General features: G+C 42.4%; 1 protein-coding gene across 1 annotated transcript in view; it reads left to right on the top strand.

Moving 5' to 3' along the window:
- LOC124115104 (outer dynein arm-docking complex subunit 4-like) overlaps positions 1–14,711 on the top strand; it is a 192,275-nt gene that overhangs the window by 15,916 nt on the left and 161,648 nt on the right. Inside the window, exon 2 of the mRNA XM_046475921.2 lies at positions 4,596–4,736. Within this exon, the coding sequence (XP_046331877.1) occupies positions 4,596–4,736 (141 nt within the window). The remainder of the gene's footprint in view (positions 1–4,595; positions 4,737–14,711) is intronic.

Below are 14,711 nucleotides of genomic sequence, written 5' to 3'. Positions count from 1 at the left end.
TTTTGGCGTGATATTTCAAGAACCAGTTGGTACATTTCATTCATATTTGGCACCAATGTGTATACAGAAGATGTCCAGATGCAAGTCAATTTTGGTGAGATTAGCATATTTTTCAAGGTCATTACGAGAATTTCAAGATTTGGACTTTGCAATCCTTTTTGGCGAGATATCTCAAGAACCAGGGGGTACATTTCATTCAGACAATGTTAATAAACTATTGCGAGCGGGGAAAGGGGAAATCCTCCACACCTGAAGGAGGCAACTCCTATTTGGTCCGTTATAGTCAAGTTTTTCATTGCCAAAAGAAAACAGTATCCTGGTGTTCTTGCATGAGCTGTTACTGTTCACAAGTCACAAGGCAGCACATACAGTTCAATGGTTGGTAATTTGACAACAGAAAAACACACACCAATTATGCAAGGACTTGTGTACACAATGCTTAGTAGGGTTACCTCAAGACAAGGGCTACATTTAGTTGGCTTTGATCCTCAGAAGATAAAAGTCGATAAGTATGCTCTTAGGAAATGTAGAGCTGAAAGAGGATGATTTGTTCTCTTGGTAGTTCTCCCTGCTGAGCATTCCACAAGATTCACTTCTGATTGGACATCTCAATGTGCATGGACTCTATACACATTACGATCACCTCCTGACTGAAGAGGGCGGTCGGGTAGCCTAGTGGTTAAAGCGTTAGCTCGTCACGCCGATGACCCGGGTTCGATTCCCGACGTGGGTACAATGTGTGAAGCCCATTTCTGGTGTCCCCCGCCATGATATTGCTGGAATATTGCTAAAAGCGGCGTAAAACCATACTCACTTCTGACTGAAGAATTCACCAATACAATGTCAGTGCTATACCTTACAGAAACCCAGAAATACACCGATTCATTCCTGCACAAGGCATCTGATCATGTATTAGCAATGCTAGTTAAGAGAGATCTGAGTTACACACAGTTTCATTGGCCAACATCTCTGGAGCTGATGGCAGTTATGGTTCAGAGACATCTGTATTGGTTGTTGTCGTATACCTACCTCCAGGCCCACTCAGGAACTTTCTGTGTCTTTTGGATGAAGCTAAATCCTCACTTCACACAGGAATGGGGAAAACAATTCTGACAGGAGACTTCAACATGGGGGCGGGCGACATTGTCACACTGTGACAAATACTCACAATACCCACCAACAACATCACAGTGTTGTGGTGCCTGACAATGCACTCACTCCCTTCTGCTGCAGATGTTCAGGTTCCTTCATCTAGTGAATCATCTGGGATTAGGCTTCATAGTCCAGCACATTCCCGGGTGTTGGAACATCCTTGCTGATGCCCTATCCCGGCCAGACTGGATGGCTCCCACGGAGTGGAAACATCGCCCAGGTGCATTCCAACTTGTGCTTCAGCGCTTCGGGCAACCAAACATTGACCTGTTTGCGGCTCACCAGAACCACGTATGATTATGTCCCCCTGCTCGCAGGCTTAGGCCGTAGACGCATTCAGCATCACCTAGGAAGGGTTAAAAGCATACGCTTTTTACACCTCCTGTATTACTTCCCAGGGTAATACAAAAGATCACAGATACAAAAAGCTTTGGTGGCCGGCGAGGAGGTGGTTCATCGACCTCAAAAAAGCTTGCAGAAGATGATCAACTACCCCTCCCGGGGTGCTCCAACCTATTCATCCACCCTCATGGCAAACTACCTCACCCAATGCCAGGCAGCTTTTGTTGGCACGCTTGGTTTAAGTGCAAAGGACTATTCAGTGAGGGCATCTATTGCTCTGGCACATCATCCCTCTACCAGGGGGTTATACGATGACAAGTGGAAATCATTTGAAACCTTTCTGTAAGGCTAAAAATCAAGATTCCAAGACAGCGACACTGCAGTTCTTAGTCGAATACCTCCTACACTTGCGTACCAAAAGATACTTGAAGGGTACAACATTACAACATATTTGGTAGCGCCTAATTCACTGTTGGCCATTCCAGAGAATCGCAAAATAAACAAGTTCCCAGAACTACAGGCCCTGTTACACTCTTTCAGGCTTGAGGATCAGAAGGCCAGATTCCGTCCCCCGCCATGCGATTTGAATGTGGTACTTCGAGGTTTTGAGCAGGTCCCCCTTTGAGCCCCTCATGCATCCTCATTTTATGACAATACCAAGAAAACAATTTTTCTCTTTGCTTTAGCCACTGTGACCTGCGGGCGAGCAAGTTACACACACTGGACATCAATCGTCTCCATTTTGAGCATAGTACGCAGGGAGCAATACACCTCAGGTTGTGCTGGGATTTCATAGAGAAAAATCAACTTCCAGGCCAACTCAATCGTACCTTCACCATCCCACCAATTGCGATGATTGTGGGGGTCGATGATGAGGGTGAACTCTTGTGCCTGTTGTCCACCGCTCCCAAACTAGAAGTGGCTCGTGGAATTGGTTATTCATTCCGGTATTGTGTATATCCACAACCGAAGTTAGTTGCGACACCATATCTCTGTGGTGACGTGCAGCCATCCTGCAGGCTTACGAGATCGCTAACCTTGATCCGCCGAAAGCAATTATTCTCTTAGAGCAATCATGGAAGGATGTTTTTTGAGAAACGACATAGTTTTCACCAATCATTATCCTTGCAAAGAAGCATTCTAAGATGTCAAAGGCATCCGTAGCTTTGGTCCTCTGGTAGTAGCCAAGCAGGTGAAAGCAGTAAATTACTGGTGCAGTCATATCTGTCTTCTACCTCACCAGCTACTGTGTCCAGCTTATTATACATTGAAATTACTTGATGATGCAGCCAGAACAACTTGAGCCACCAAAAAACATTCTGTTTCCTAAATTTAAACTGTTGGTTGGTGTGGTTACAGGATATCATCGGTTCCATCCAAAGCATTTGTGAGACAGCACTTCTTGAATAAATGGCTGACCATTTCCTCTGGCATTTCAGACCAAGCTTCCAGTATCCAAGTACACATACGTCATAGTTCGGGACAACGGATGTGGCCAGATGTTGTTGTTGTTTGCTGCCCTTTGGCCATCCTTCTATCGCAGAAGGGACTTAAAGGGCTTGTTCAGCGAGACGTCCAGTGGCTGTAGAAGACTTGTAAACACCCAGGGATGATTGCTAAATCCATCTCTTCATTGATGGCAGGTGATGGCTATGGAATAGGTCTAACTCAAGTAGACTTTTCTCTCTACGCTGGTCACCAGGTCTCTTCTCCCACACTGTTCTGACCCAATCTTCCGTCATGTCTCCATCAAACCAGCCCTTTTCATGTACGCAGACTTTGACTCCTTTTGGAAAAGGCTCGTTTTTTGATAGTGTCTTCCTCTTGAAAATCACATAGGGCAGCAAATTGTTGCCGTCTCCTGTGACAGCCAGCATCACTGTGAAGTGGTTCTTTTCGGTCCCCGTAGTTCTGATTGTGACGGTCTTTTCTCCTTTAAAGCTGACCATCTGCTGGTATGGTATGTCCCAGGTGACTGGTGAAGGGTCTGTGTTTCCGATCTGGGCGAGGCTGTAACTCTCTCCCTCATGTGACTTGATAACAAATCGCTGAAACTCTTGTAGCTTGTCTTCAAAGTCAGCTGGCAGTTTCTGATGGACAGCTCATGACGACCCCACCCAGTGCTGGCCTTGAAATCACTTGGATGTTGAGGCCCTTTATGTGGATATCAGTCGTACTAATACCCAGGACTGCCATCCGACGCTCCTTCACCCACTCTATCAGCTCTACCTCTACCACGGAGAAGGGGGCTGACTTTCCCCTGTCAGCTTTCTTAGTTTTTGGCATGACCACCAACTTGGACAGTCTTATGTTGGCCTCAGCACACCCATACGTTCATCCAGATGCTTGGTTGCCATTTTCCTCTGTGTACGCAACAATCTTTAATTTCTCTCCGCATTTGTAGAATGTTCTCTTTGATGACCATGATTAAGAATGATGAAAAATAAAATTTCAGTCTTAGATACATAATACCTGTATGTGTTTATGCAAATCTACTCATACTCATGCATGTTACGTAGTGGAAGGCGACGATCACATTTCTACCTTCCGTCCTTCAAACTCCACATGAAAATATACAATTAATGGGGAACTAAATGTGATTCTCTTATGATGACATATGTGGGAAATTAATGTGATTCTCTTATGGAATAGATGAAAATATAGAAATTATGTTAGGTACATGACCACAAATTTTAGGAATAATTGACTAACTAAAGGAGCAAGTACACACTTTACATTTGCAAGGACCGTGAATATTGGTCCACGTTATATCTATGGACCTCGAATAGTTGTCAACAACAACGAAAAGTAAAGTGTGCCTTGCTCCATCAAACAAAAAGCCCACACTGACTATTTTAATGCATCAAATGTAGAATCCAGTTGCAGCATGTGCTACAAATGCCACGATCTGTTTTCTGTTAAGCATGTGGTGTTTTACGAATTGTTCATGTTACAAGAATCGAAACAATTCTGATGTTTTTTTATTACCTCTTGTCAACAATGCACAATGTATATTTGCTATTTTTTAAAAGTATTTAACATGTTGTTCATTTGCTAATCTCATACGCTCTATTTATCATATTATGTCATTTGTTTTGTAGGCCCTAGAAATGCATACTGGAGACCGTGTATGTTTAGTCCGACGCTCCAATTGTTACCTTATGCTTGGAAATGCAGAACAGGCCCTTGCTGATGCTAATGAATGTCTGGAGCAAGATGATGAAGGGAAAAAAGACATAAAGGTAAATATATATATACATATACACATAATGTATTTCACATGGGAATGCTCAACATTTGAAAGTCTACAATATTTGCTTGAGTAAAGTGCGCACCCAAGCATAATCAGTCATGTTGACATTTTGTTTATACAGTTTTTCAATTTCCGATGACATCGGTTTTATTATACAGATATAAACACATTCTGGTTAAAATGTGGAAAATATATTTTTTGTATTACAGTTGGTAAAAATAGAAAAGCATTGTTATAATTTAGGAGTGTTTTATCTTTTTGGTGAACAATTTGTTAGAAAAGGGCAAATGTTCTGTTGATGACATGGCATTGTGTAAGGTTTGTAATATACTGGAAGATGAACATCATGTGATACACTGCAATGTAAAAGGTCTTTTACCTTCTTTGGCAACATTTCTGCCGAGTCTATGCAGAGACTGTAAAACTTATGAGTAAAATGCGGGTACTCCACAGAATGTTGGTAAAATTTTTGTAAGCTACTTAAGGACTCAACATAGCTACTGGAAGAACCTGCATAGCTCTATGGATATTTTCGTAACTAATTGCCCCTTTTCTGGGCCAAATTAGTTTTTATGACCACAAGCATGGTGTCATATCCCATAACAATTTAACATGGTCTATGATTAACCTGTAGTCTGCTGAATTGTTCTCACGCTTCTTACAGCTGCATGCTGTATTAAGTTTAGCATAAGGCGCTGTGAAGAAAGTGGGTGAGTTCAAAGAGCCATTGCTACACTAACCATGGGACGAATGAATCAACATTATGCACATTTATTCCTGATGGAGAAATACACATTTTTATTTAAAAATATCCTGACAAATTTTTTAAACATACATAGGTTAAGACCAAAGCGAACATAATTTTTTTAAATTTTCTTGAACTTACTTGAACTTACCCGAATTATGTTATAGGTTTAATGTGTTTCATATACTGAAATACAAAAGTTCCTGTGACATTGAATAAGATTTAATGCAAAGTTATGTTTTTTACCAAATCTGAAACAATTTCAGTTTGCAACAGATAAAAGGTCCTGTAAGTGTTCAAATGGTTTAATTTTCCATACTGACTTTAGAAAATGCGTGATTTCATAAAAAACATGAACATGCCAAAATGTCAATTCACAAATCAATAGCGTGTGTGTCCACCTCTGGTTGCGATGCAAGCAATACATCTTCATCTCATGGAATGGACCAGGCGTTGCACAAAGTCCTGTGGGATATCTGTCCATATCTGCTGGAGCATGTTTCAAAGTTCCTGGAGTGTCTGTGGAACACGTGGTTGACGTCAAAGGCGCCGATCCATCTCATCCCACATGTGCTCAATTGGTGAGAGATCAGGGGAGCGAGTCGGCCAGGGGATGACATTCACGTTGTTTTGTTGAAGAGAATCCTGAACAAGTCGAGCAATATGAGGCCGGGCGTTGTCATGTTGAAAGGTAATGCCTGGGCCATGACGACGCAAAACTGGTAGAACAACAGGGCCGATGATCTCGCCGCGGTAGCGCTGTCCATTGAGATTTCCCTCTACCACTATCAACGGGTCCACTGTCTTGCTGTAATCCCACCCTATACCATAACGCTGCCGCCCCTGAACCGATCTTCTTCCATGACACAATGATTGACGTAACGTTCACCTCGACGTCGGTACACTTGAATCCGTCCATCGCTGTGGCTGAGGTGAAAACGAGACTTGTCAGTGAATAGAACTTGTCCCCACTGCATGGCCATCCAGCGTAGATGCTGTCTGCACCACTGTAGACGTGCTTGATGGTGGTTTCCTGTCAAAATGGGACGTCTGGCGGGACTTCTGCCGACAATCCCTGCACATCTGAGGCGACAACGTACGGTTTGTGAAGATATTCGTCGGAGGCCAGGGAACCTTCTTGCAGTCACTGTTGCTGGCTGGAATCGATTTCATAGGTGTGTTGTTCGAATCCAGATGTCTTGTCGATTATTGGTTACGCTTGGCCTGCCACTCCAAGGATGGTTTCTGACTGCATTCGTCTGTTGCCAACATTGCCATAAACATCAAAAATGGTGTTTCTGTGGATGTTGAATTGTCTTGCAACATCACGTTGACTCGATCCTGCTTCAAGCATACCAATGGCTCGCAGACGCTCATTTTCGGACAGGCGTGGCATTTCTAATGTTGAATAATTGCGTAATTTTGTTGTTTTTCTGAGTGGTTGTTGTCAGCAAGATGCTAAACAATGCATATGGAATCCCGTTAATGCACATGTTTTTATACCCATTCTTGGGTAGTGAAATGCATGGGGCTTGCATAAAAGTCAACTATGGCATGGAATGCATGTTTTTCTGTAGCAGTTGAGTTTTTGGGACTTGATACCCATACATGTACTACAATATTGAAAATCAGACTTTACTTGTTTGAAAAATACACTAAAATATTGGTGTCACAGGAACTTTTGTTGTTGAGTATATAAGGAACCTGATTAAATAAGTAAATTTGTGCAAAAAGATTTCAATAATCATACGATAGTTTTAACTGAGTAGAAATTAACAAAGTTTAGTTATCGGCAAACAACAGCGCAATGGTAAATTATGAACCATTTCTGTAAATCCATTATAAAAACTACCAGATCCTAACCTTCGTATCACCGGTACCGGATCCGCTGGGTTTGGGCAGTCCCCTTGGAAGGACTAAAAGCGTACACTTTTCCGCCATCCACAAGATCAGGTCAATGCAGGTCGCCCCCTGGTGGCCAACAAAGGCCTGGTTCATCAATCTCATTCGGCCATTCTGGGAGTTGGAGAGAGTTAGTGGCGGCTATCTCTCTGAACCAAACCAGGCCCGCACTGGCCACCAGGGGGTGACCTACATTGACTCTCCATACTCGCCAGACTTGGCACCAAGTGATTTCCTCCTGTTTCCTAAACTGAAAGAACCCCTTCGAGGAAAGCGCTATGATGACAACGATGACCTCAAAGCTGCCATGAATAGGTATTTCAGGACGGCTTCAGAAAACTTCTGACTGGATTCGACCTTCCCTGCATCTCTTCTGTCTATGTTGATATTAACTCTACATTGATATCTACTCCAGAGACGACAGTGACCACACCGGTCTGGCATCACCCTTGGCACCATGTCCCAGAGACTGGCTTTCCCACAAGCATAGCACCTGTTGTCAGTGCAGGCGCCAGCTCTCATAAGCAGCTACACAGCACTGCCAGCGTCTCCAGGATTCGGACCTTCACGCCTGAGTAGCTACATGATGCCACCAGCGCTCTTGGCACCTCTGGAATTCTAAGACCCTGCTGGCACAACCCTTGGCACCAACAACCCAGAGATCGGCTTTCCGACAAGCATACTACATGACGTCAGCAACCGCGCCAGCGCTCCTCAGCAGCTACACACCGTTGCTGGTGCCTCCGGGATTTGGACCTTCACGCCTGAGCAGCTATGCTATGCCGCTGGCACTCTTGGCGCTTCTGGGTTTCTAGGACCATTCAAATGCTGGCACCAGTGACCCACAGGTTGGTTTTCCCCGCAAGCATACTGCCTGTCATCTACACGGCATCACCAGCACCTCCATGATTCGGACCCTCGCTTCTGAGCAGCTACAGGTTGCCCCCAGGACTCTCGGTGCCTCCGTGATTCTAGAATTTCCTTCCTGTGGCTTCTGGTAGACATGATCTGCACCAAAACGTTGAACAACTTCTCAACTGATACAACATTTGCCAGAATCGTCATATGCTTCCGGGTACCCATCTTTGGATCGTTCACAACACAGGAACAGATGTCACAATTATCATGGTGATCAACTTGCCCCTACTTTGGCCACGTCACACATTCTACGTGTGTCACATTCTACGTGTGTCACATTCTACATGTGACGTGTCAAGAACTCTCTGCCTGTAAACATCTCCAACCAGAAATAGGTCAACTGACCTAATGGGAGCGGCGCAGTGTATTTGCACAGATTGGTTTGCATGCTTACTTTTACGTAATACTGCAACCACTCGACTAGACACCTGTCGTTGAACATCAGTGTGACCGAGTCACTAACTACAGTAGCCATCCGATGCCAACACTCACAGTAACAAGACAACAGGCCTCATCATCAACTCGATACAAGAATGAGAGCGCTTATACGATGCCCAGGGGATGGAACCATCACCTTACTTCGTACAGTACGATCTTCAGTCCAAGGAATTTTATACATTCAACCAAAAAAACGTCTGAACTGAACAATGATTTATGCTTAACTGACCACAGGTACATAGTCATGACATCACTCCTGATGCTGGGGCATGAAGTAGCGCATACACATGGCGCTCACAATATGTAAAGAAACCTAACACAATATTTCTCCCCCTTGAAACAAAAATCTAACACCCCTCTGATGTACAAAAAAAAAGAACAATTACAACATTAAAACTTTTAACACTGACCCACTGAGTTACACAAAACTAATCCCTTGTTTAACACACTAAATAACTTAACCACACTTTTGTTTTTTTTATCTATGGCATTACAGAATTAGTCTTTCAGAAGCTTTTACTGTCCTAGTTGATCACCTGACAGCTTGTTTTGTAACCATGGTAACTTCTGGGGGCGACACGCACACACCTGCCTCCCAACATTCAATGTTCCACCCGAATCATCACCATAAGCATTAGTGTCTGTCTTGCCAGATGGTACAATTATTGCATCTGGCATCTTAGTCTCATGAGTCTGTTCTGACACCATCCCACTCTTGGTTGAAAGTTTGTCACCTTCAACAATGTCTGTAGCAATTCTACCTTGAAGTTGAACAATATGGCGTCGAAAACTCCTGTCGCCAACATCAACTTCATAATGTCTCTTCCTTATTTTGTCAAAACTTGCCCGGGTATCCATTTGTCATGTGCACGATAATCACGCACCCACACCTCCTGGTTTACTTGCAGTTGTCTAGTCTCAGCTGGATCACTCATTTGACCTGCCAACTTAGATGACATAGCAGACTGAATGTCTGGTTTCAGCACAGCTTTCGTACTTCCTTCACTGTAGCATTGGATGTTGTAGAATTCATAACTACTATTTCTGGCCATTTTGAGAATGTATCTACAATCAACAGAAACATGTGATCCATAAATGGCCCTGCAAAGTCAAGATGAATGCGGGTCCATGGACATGACGGCGGAGCCCATGGGTGTACAGGGGCTAACTGTGGATTGTTGTGGGTGTTCTGGTATGTTGAACATGTCTTGGCAATTCCCTCTATTTCACCATCTATCCCAGGCCACCAAATGTAATTTCTTGCTAAAGATTTCATTTTCACAACTCCAAATGTGTGTGTAATTCTTGCAATACAGTCTGTCTCAGTTTAGAGGGAATTACTACTCTCATTCCCCACATTAAACAGCCCATATGTACAGTGTTCAAACCTTCGACTGTGATATGCTTTCATCAGGAAATCTTCCCCATGTTCTCTTGTCCATCCATTCACCACTGCTGTACACTTGAGACAGTAGAGGATCACGTCTTGTTTTGTTTCTAACATCAGCAGTAGTAACTGGTAGTTGCTCAAACTGTCAGTTGTAAAACATCTCCACGTCATCTGATGATTCTCTCTGCTCCCTGGTAAAATTGACAAGTGGAAGTTTTGATAACACATCAGCATCTGCATGCTTCTATGATGCCTTATACTCAATCTCATAATCATATGCACTTAGGATGAGCACCCATCTCTGCATCCGAGCTGCCGCAAGTGTAGGCACCGGTCTTACAGCTCCAAACAAAACAGTCAGTGGGCGATGATCTGTGATTAATGTGAAATGTCTGCCATAAATGTACTGGTGAAACCTTTTTACACCAAAAATAATCCCCAAAGCTTCCTCGTCTATTTGAGAATATCCACTCTCAGCCTTCTTCAGTGTGCTGGAAGCAAATGCAATGGGCCTTTCCAAACAGTCCCTTGTAACATGTGATAGTACTGCGCCAACACCATACGACGAAGCATCACATGCAAGGCGTATGGGTAGTGAACAATTGTGATGACATACCACATCTGATCTGGCAATCATGCACTTGCTTTTCTTGAAAGCTTCTTCACACTGGGAAGACCACGCCCACTTCTTATCTTCCCTCAGTAAGTCATTTAGTGGATATAGTACCATAGATAAATACTCCAAAAAACGCCCATAATAGTTCACAGCACCCAAAAATGAACGCATTTGCGATATATTCTCTTGTCTTGGAGCGTCAGTTACCTTATCTTTAGCCATGTGAAGTCCCTCACTATCTATCACATGACCTAGAATAAATAGGGTGAGGAGCGCCACCTGGCGGCGAGGTGAGAGCACGCACGAAAAGCAGCTCTGATGAAAATGCAGTAGAAGTCGTCAATACTACTCCAATAACCCCTTTATGTATTGAAACCTAATGACAAACAAGTATGGGGTGTGATCTAGCAACGTATAGAGGAAGTGTTGGCAGTTTTGCTTCAACTTTTATCGCATTTATGGGTCGCCGAGCGAAATTGGCTCAAGCCATGCGTGTCGCCATGATGCACGTGCCGGCATGATGCACGTGCCGGCAGGTACAGGTAGGCTTGTGAGAGCAGCCGTCGTCGTGAGTGTTATGCTTCTAATCCAGCTGGGTAATGATGTCAACCTAAACCCAGGCCCCGGCCCCGGCCCATAAGATACAGGTGCAAGTAGAGTGACGAGACAAACCACCAAACTCCGAACCCAGTAACAGTGAACTTCTGAAAGAAATTCGAGGTATGAGAAAGGATATGAGTGACAATTTCTTAACACTGTCTAACCGGATAAATTGCATTGAACAGGATTTCCAAGCGATGGGTAATGAGAATTCTGCCCTAAAAGAACAAGTTTCATACTTGACACGTAAAATAAATAACATGGAGAGCCAAAGTAAAAGAAATAACATTATTTTTTATAATGTGGAAGAAACTACGAGAGAAACTTATGACCAAACTGAAGAAAAAATAAATGAAATTATTATAAACAAATTGAAACCTGATGAAAATGTAGGAGTGCTTTCAGCAAGAAGACTGACGACTAAAACCCCGGGACCCAGACCAGTCCTCATGACGTTCACACACCCAAAACACAAATCTCAGGTGATGGGTTCTTCCCGAAATTTGAAAGGTAGTAAGATACATATCTCCCATGACTTCACGGAGGAAGAACGCAAGGTCAGAAATAAACTGAAACCTTTTATGAATGAGGCTCGACAGAACAATAAATTCTCTATGCTGAGATACACCAAACTCCAAATTGACGACGACCTCTTCAAGCTGGACGATACAGACTCGTCTAAACTTCAACTCGTGAAACACATCAAACGTCGCCCTCCTCTGCCCAGCTCTGCTTATTGTGGAGATGAAGACTCACTTTCTGAACAATAGCAGACTGGCCAAGGCCCTTCCGACAAAGAGACGGACATTAGATTCATGTGCTGGAATATAGAGGGTCTGAAATCAAAACTAAATGTGCCATCATTCAAACAATACATTGCCAAATTTCATATTGTTGGCCTCGTGGAAACTTGGGCTGATGAGACAGATGTATTTGTGTTTAATGCCTTTTCTCAATTCCGGAAATTGAGACGTAAACATCGTAATGCTATCAGGAATTCTGGAGGACCTCTGTATCTGGTGAGTGATGACATAAGGGAATTTTGCTCTGTATTCCAAACTGATTCCGAAAATTTCCTATGGCTTAAATTCGAAACATGTGAAACTTTATTCCTTGCACTCATATATTACTCTCCACCTAACTCTAGTTTTTACTCTCTTGAAAAAAGCTTTGACACCCTTGATAATGATATCAGCAATTTAAAAACTGATTCCCCAAATTGTCATATCTATATTATGGGAGACTTCAATGCCCGGACAGGTTGTGCTCATGATTATATTGAAAACGATGACACTACCCATTTGCCCATAGATGAAGATGTACACTATGTGGAGGATAGTAATTTCATACCACGACACTCTCAAGATAACGTCTTAAATAAAAGAGGACAACACCTACTTGATCTCTGTAAAACTACAGGTCTCAGAATCTGTAATGGTCGTGTTGGTGGGGATGCTGGGGTTGGGCAATCATACTTGCTTTGCTAACAATGGTCAAAGTGTTATTGACTATGTACTGACATTTGAAACCTCGTTCCCGATGATATCATCTTTTCAAATCGGAGATCAAGTTGATTCCACTCACCTACCAATTGCATTTTCTCTCAAAGTAAAAACTTCATCAAGTGCCAATTCCCGTGGTCTTTTATCAACAAGGACCATATACAAATGGAAAGATGAAAATCAATCGACGTATGTTGACAACTGGAATAACCAATCGACAGAGATACATTCAGCATTCGATGATGCAGTAGCCTGTAACAAGGTAAACAGTGCAACTGATTTGTTTACAAACATGTTATCAAAATGTGCCAGCCATTGTGAAACTAATCCGTCCACATCAATCAACTGTCAGTCAAACAAGAGACGTAACTGGTTTGATCCTGACTGTCAAAGTGCACGTGCTAGTGTGCGGCGATGGCTTCGTGCATTTCATGTCTCCGGTAGCCAAGCTGACAGACTGCAATATACATCGGCTTGGCGAGAGTATAAAGACTTGTGCTCATACAAAGCTCGTTGTTACCAGAATAATTTTGCCAACAATTTGGTAAATTATTTGAATAATAATGACAATAAGAGATTTTGGCGTACTTTGCAAAATAAATCGTTTGTGATTTCAAAAGACATTACTTCCTATGAATGGATGAGTTATTTTGAATTTGTATTTCATGGAAACCGTGAATGTAAAGATTTTATTGAATTTTATAAATCTGTTGATGATTTTGTGAACTCTATTTCAGCTGAAGTGATTGATAGAACTGTTGATATAGAAGGTGAGCCAGATGAAGTTATCAGTATAAACGAGTTGTTATCAGCACTAGGCAGTATGAAGCCAGGTAAAGCACCAGGTCTCTCAGGTATATCAGTCGAGTTCTTTCAGAACGCTCCACCGGTTTGTCTGAACATGCTGTTGGATTTATTTAATCTAGTTTTGTCTACTGGTATATTCCCCGATCAGTGGTCCTTTGGTATTATTCTTCCAATCTTTAAGAAAGGTAGTTCACGTGACCCCCAAAACTATAGGCCTATAACACTCCTTGACGTAGCTGGTAAGATTTTTTCAAAAATTCTCTGTAACAGGTTGAATAACTGGGCGTTTCAGGAAAGGTTGTATCGTTGGAGAACAATTTGGCTTCAGAAAGGGTTTTCAGACCACGGATAACATCTTTGTTGTTGAGACATTGATCAGTAAATATCTTTCCTACAAAAAAGGTCGACTATACTGTGCTTTCATCGATCTAAAAGGGGCATTTGATTCTGTGTATAGAAATGGTTTATTTTTCAAACTATGGAAGGGTGGTATCAAGGGACGAGTATTTAGAGTTCTTAAAAATATGTATAAATCTGTCAAATCTTGTGTTTCATTAGATTGTGGTCTTACAGATTTCTTTGATTGTATGTCAGGTGTTAGACAGGGATGTCAGCTGTCTCCATTTTTATTCTCATTTTTTATTAATGACATTGTCGAGGAGTTGGAGTGTGATGCTCATGGTGTTACCTTACATACTCTAGAACTGTTCATCTTGTTGTTCGCCGATGACATTATTTTAATGGACGTGTCAGTTGTTGGTCTTCAAAAGCGACTTGATAAACTATCTTTATATTGTGATAAATGGAAACTTACTATTAATACTGATAAAAGTAAAGTTGTCATTTTTAGAAATGGCGTAAAACTTAGAAATCAGGAAAAATTTAGGATAGGAAATGATGATGTCACCACAGTATCGAATTATAAGTATCTCGGTGTCCAGTTATCCTCTTCTGGCTCGTGGAGTTTAACTCAGAAGCTTGGAAGATGATTCAAATCCTCCAGTCTAGACTAGGTAAATTCTCATATCTGCCACCAGATGTCTGTT

This window comes from Haliotis rufescens, unplaced genomic scaffold (genome assembly GCF_023055435.1).
Source record: "Haliotis rufescens isolate VD_foot unplaced genomic scaffold, xgHalRufe1.0.p SCAF_4, whole genome shotgun sequence".
Classification (NCBI taxonomy): Eukaryota; Metazoa; Mollusca; class Gastropoda; order Lepetellida; family Haliotidae; genus Haliotis; species Haliotis rufescens.
The sequence above is the reverse complement of the archived record's forward strand: the minus strand, read 5'-3'. Positions and strand labels throughout refer to the sequence as shown.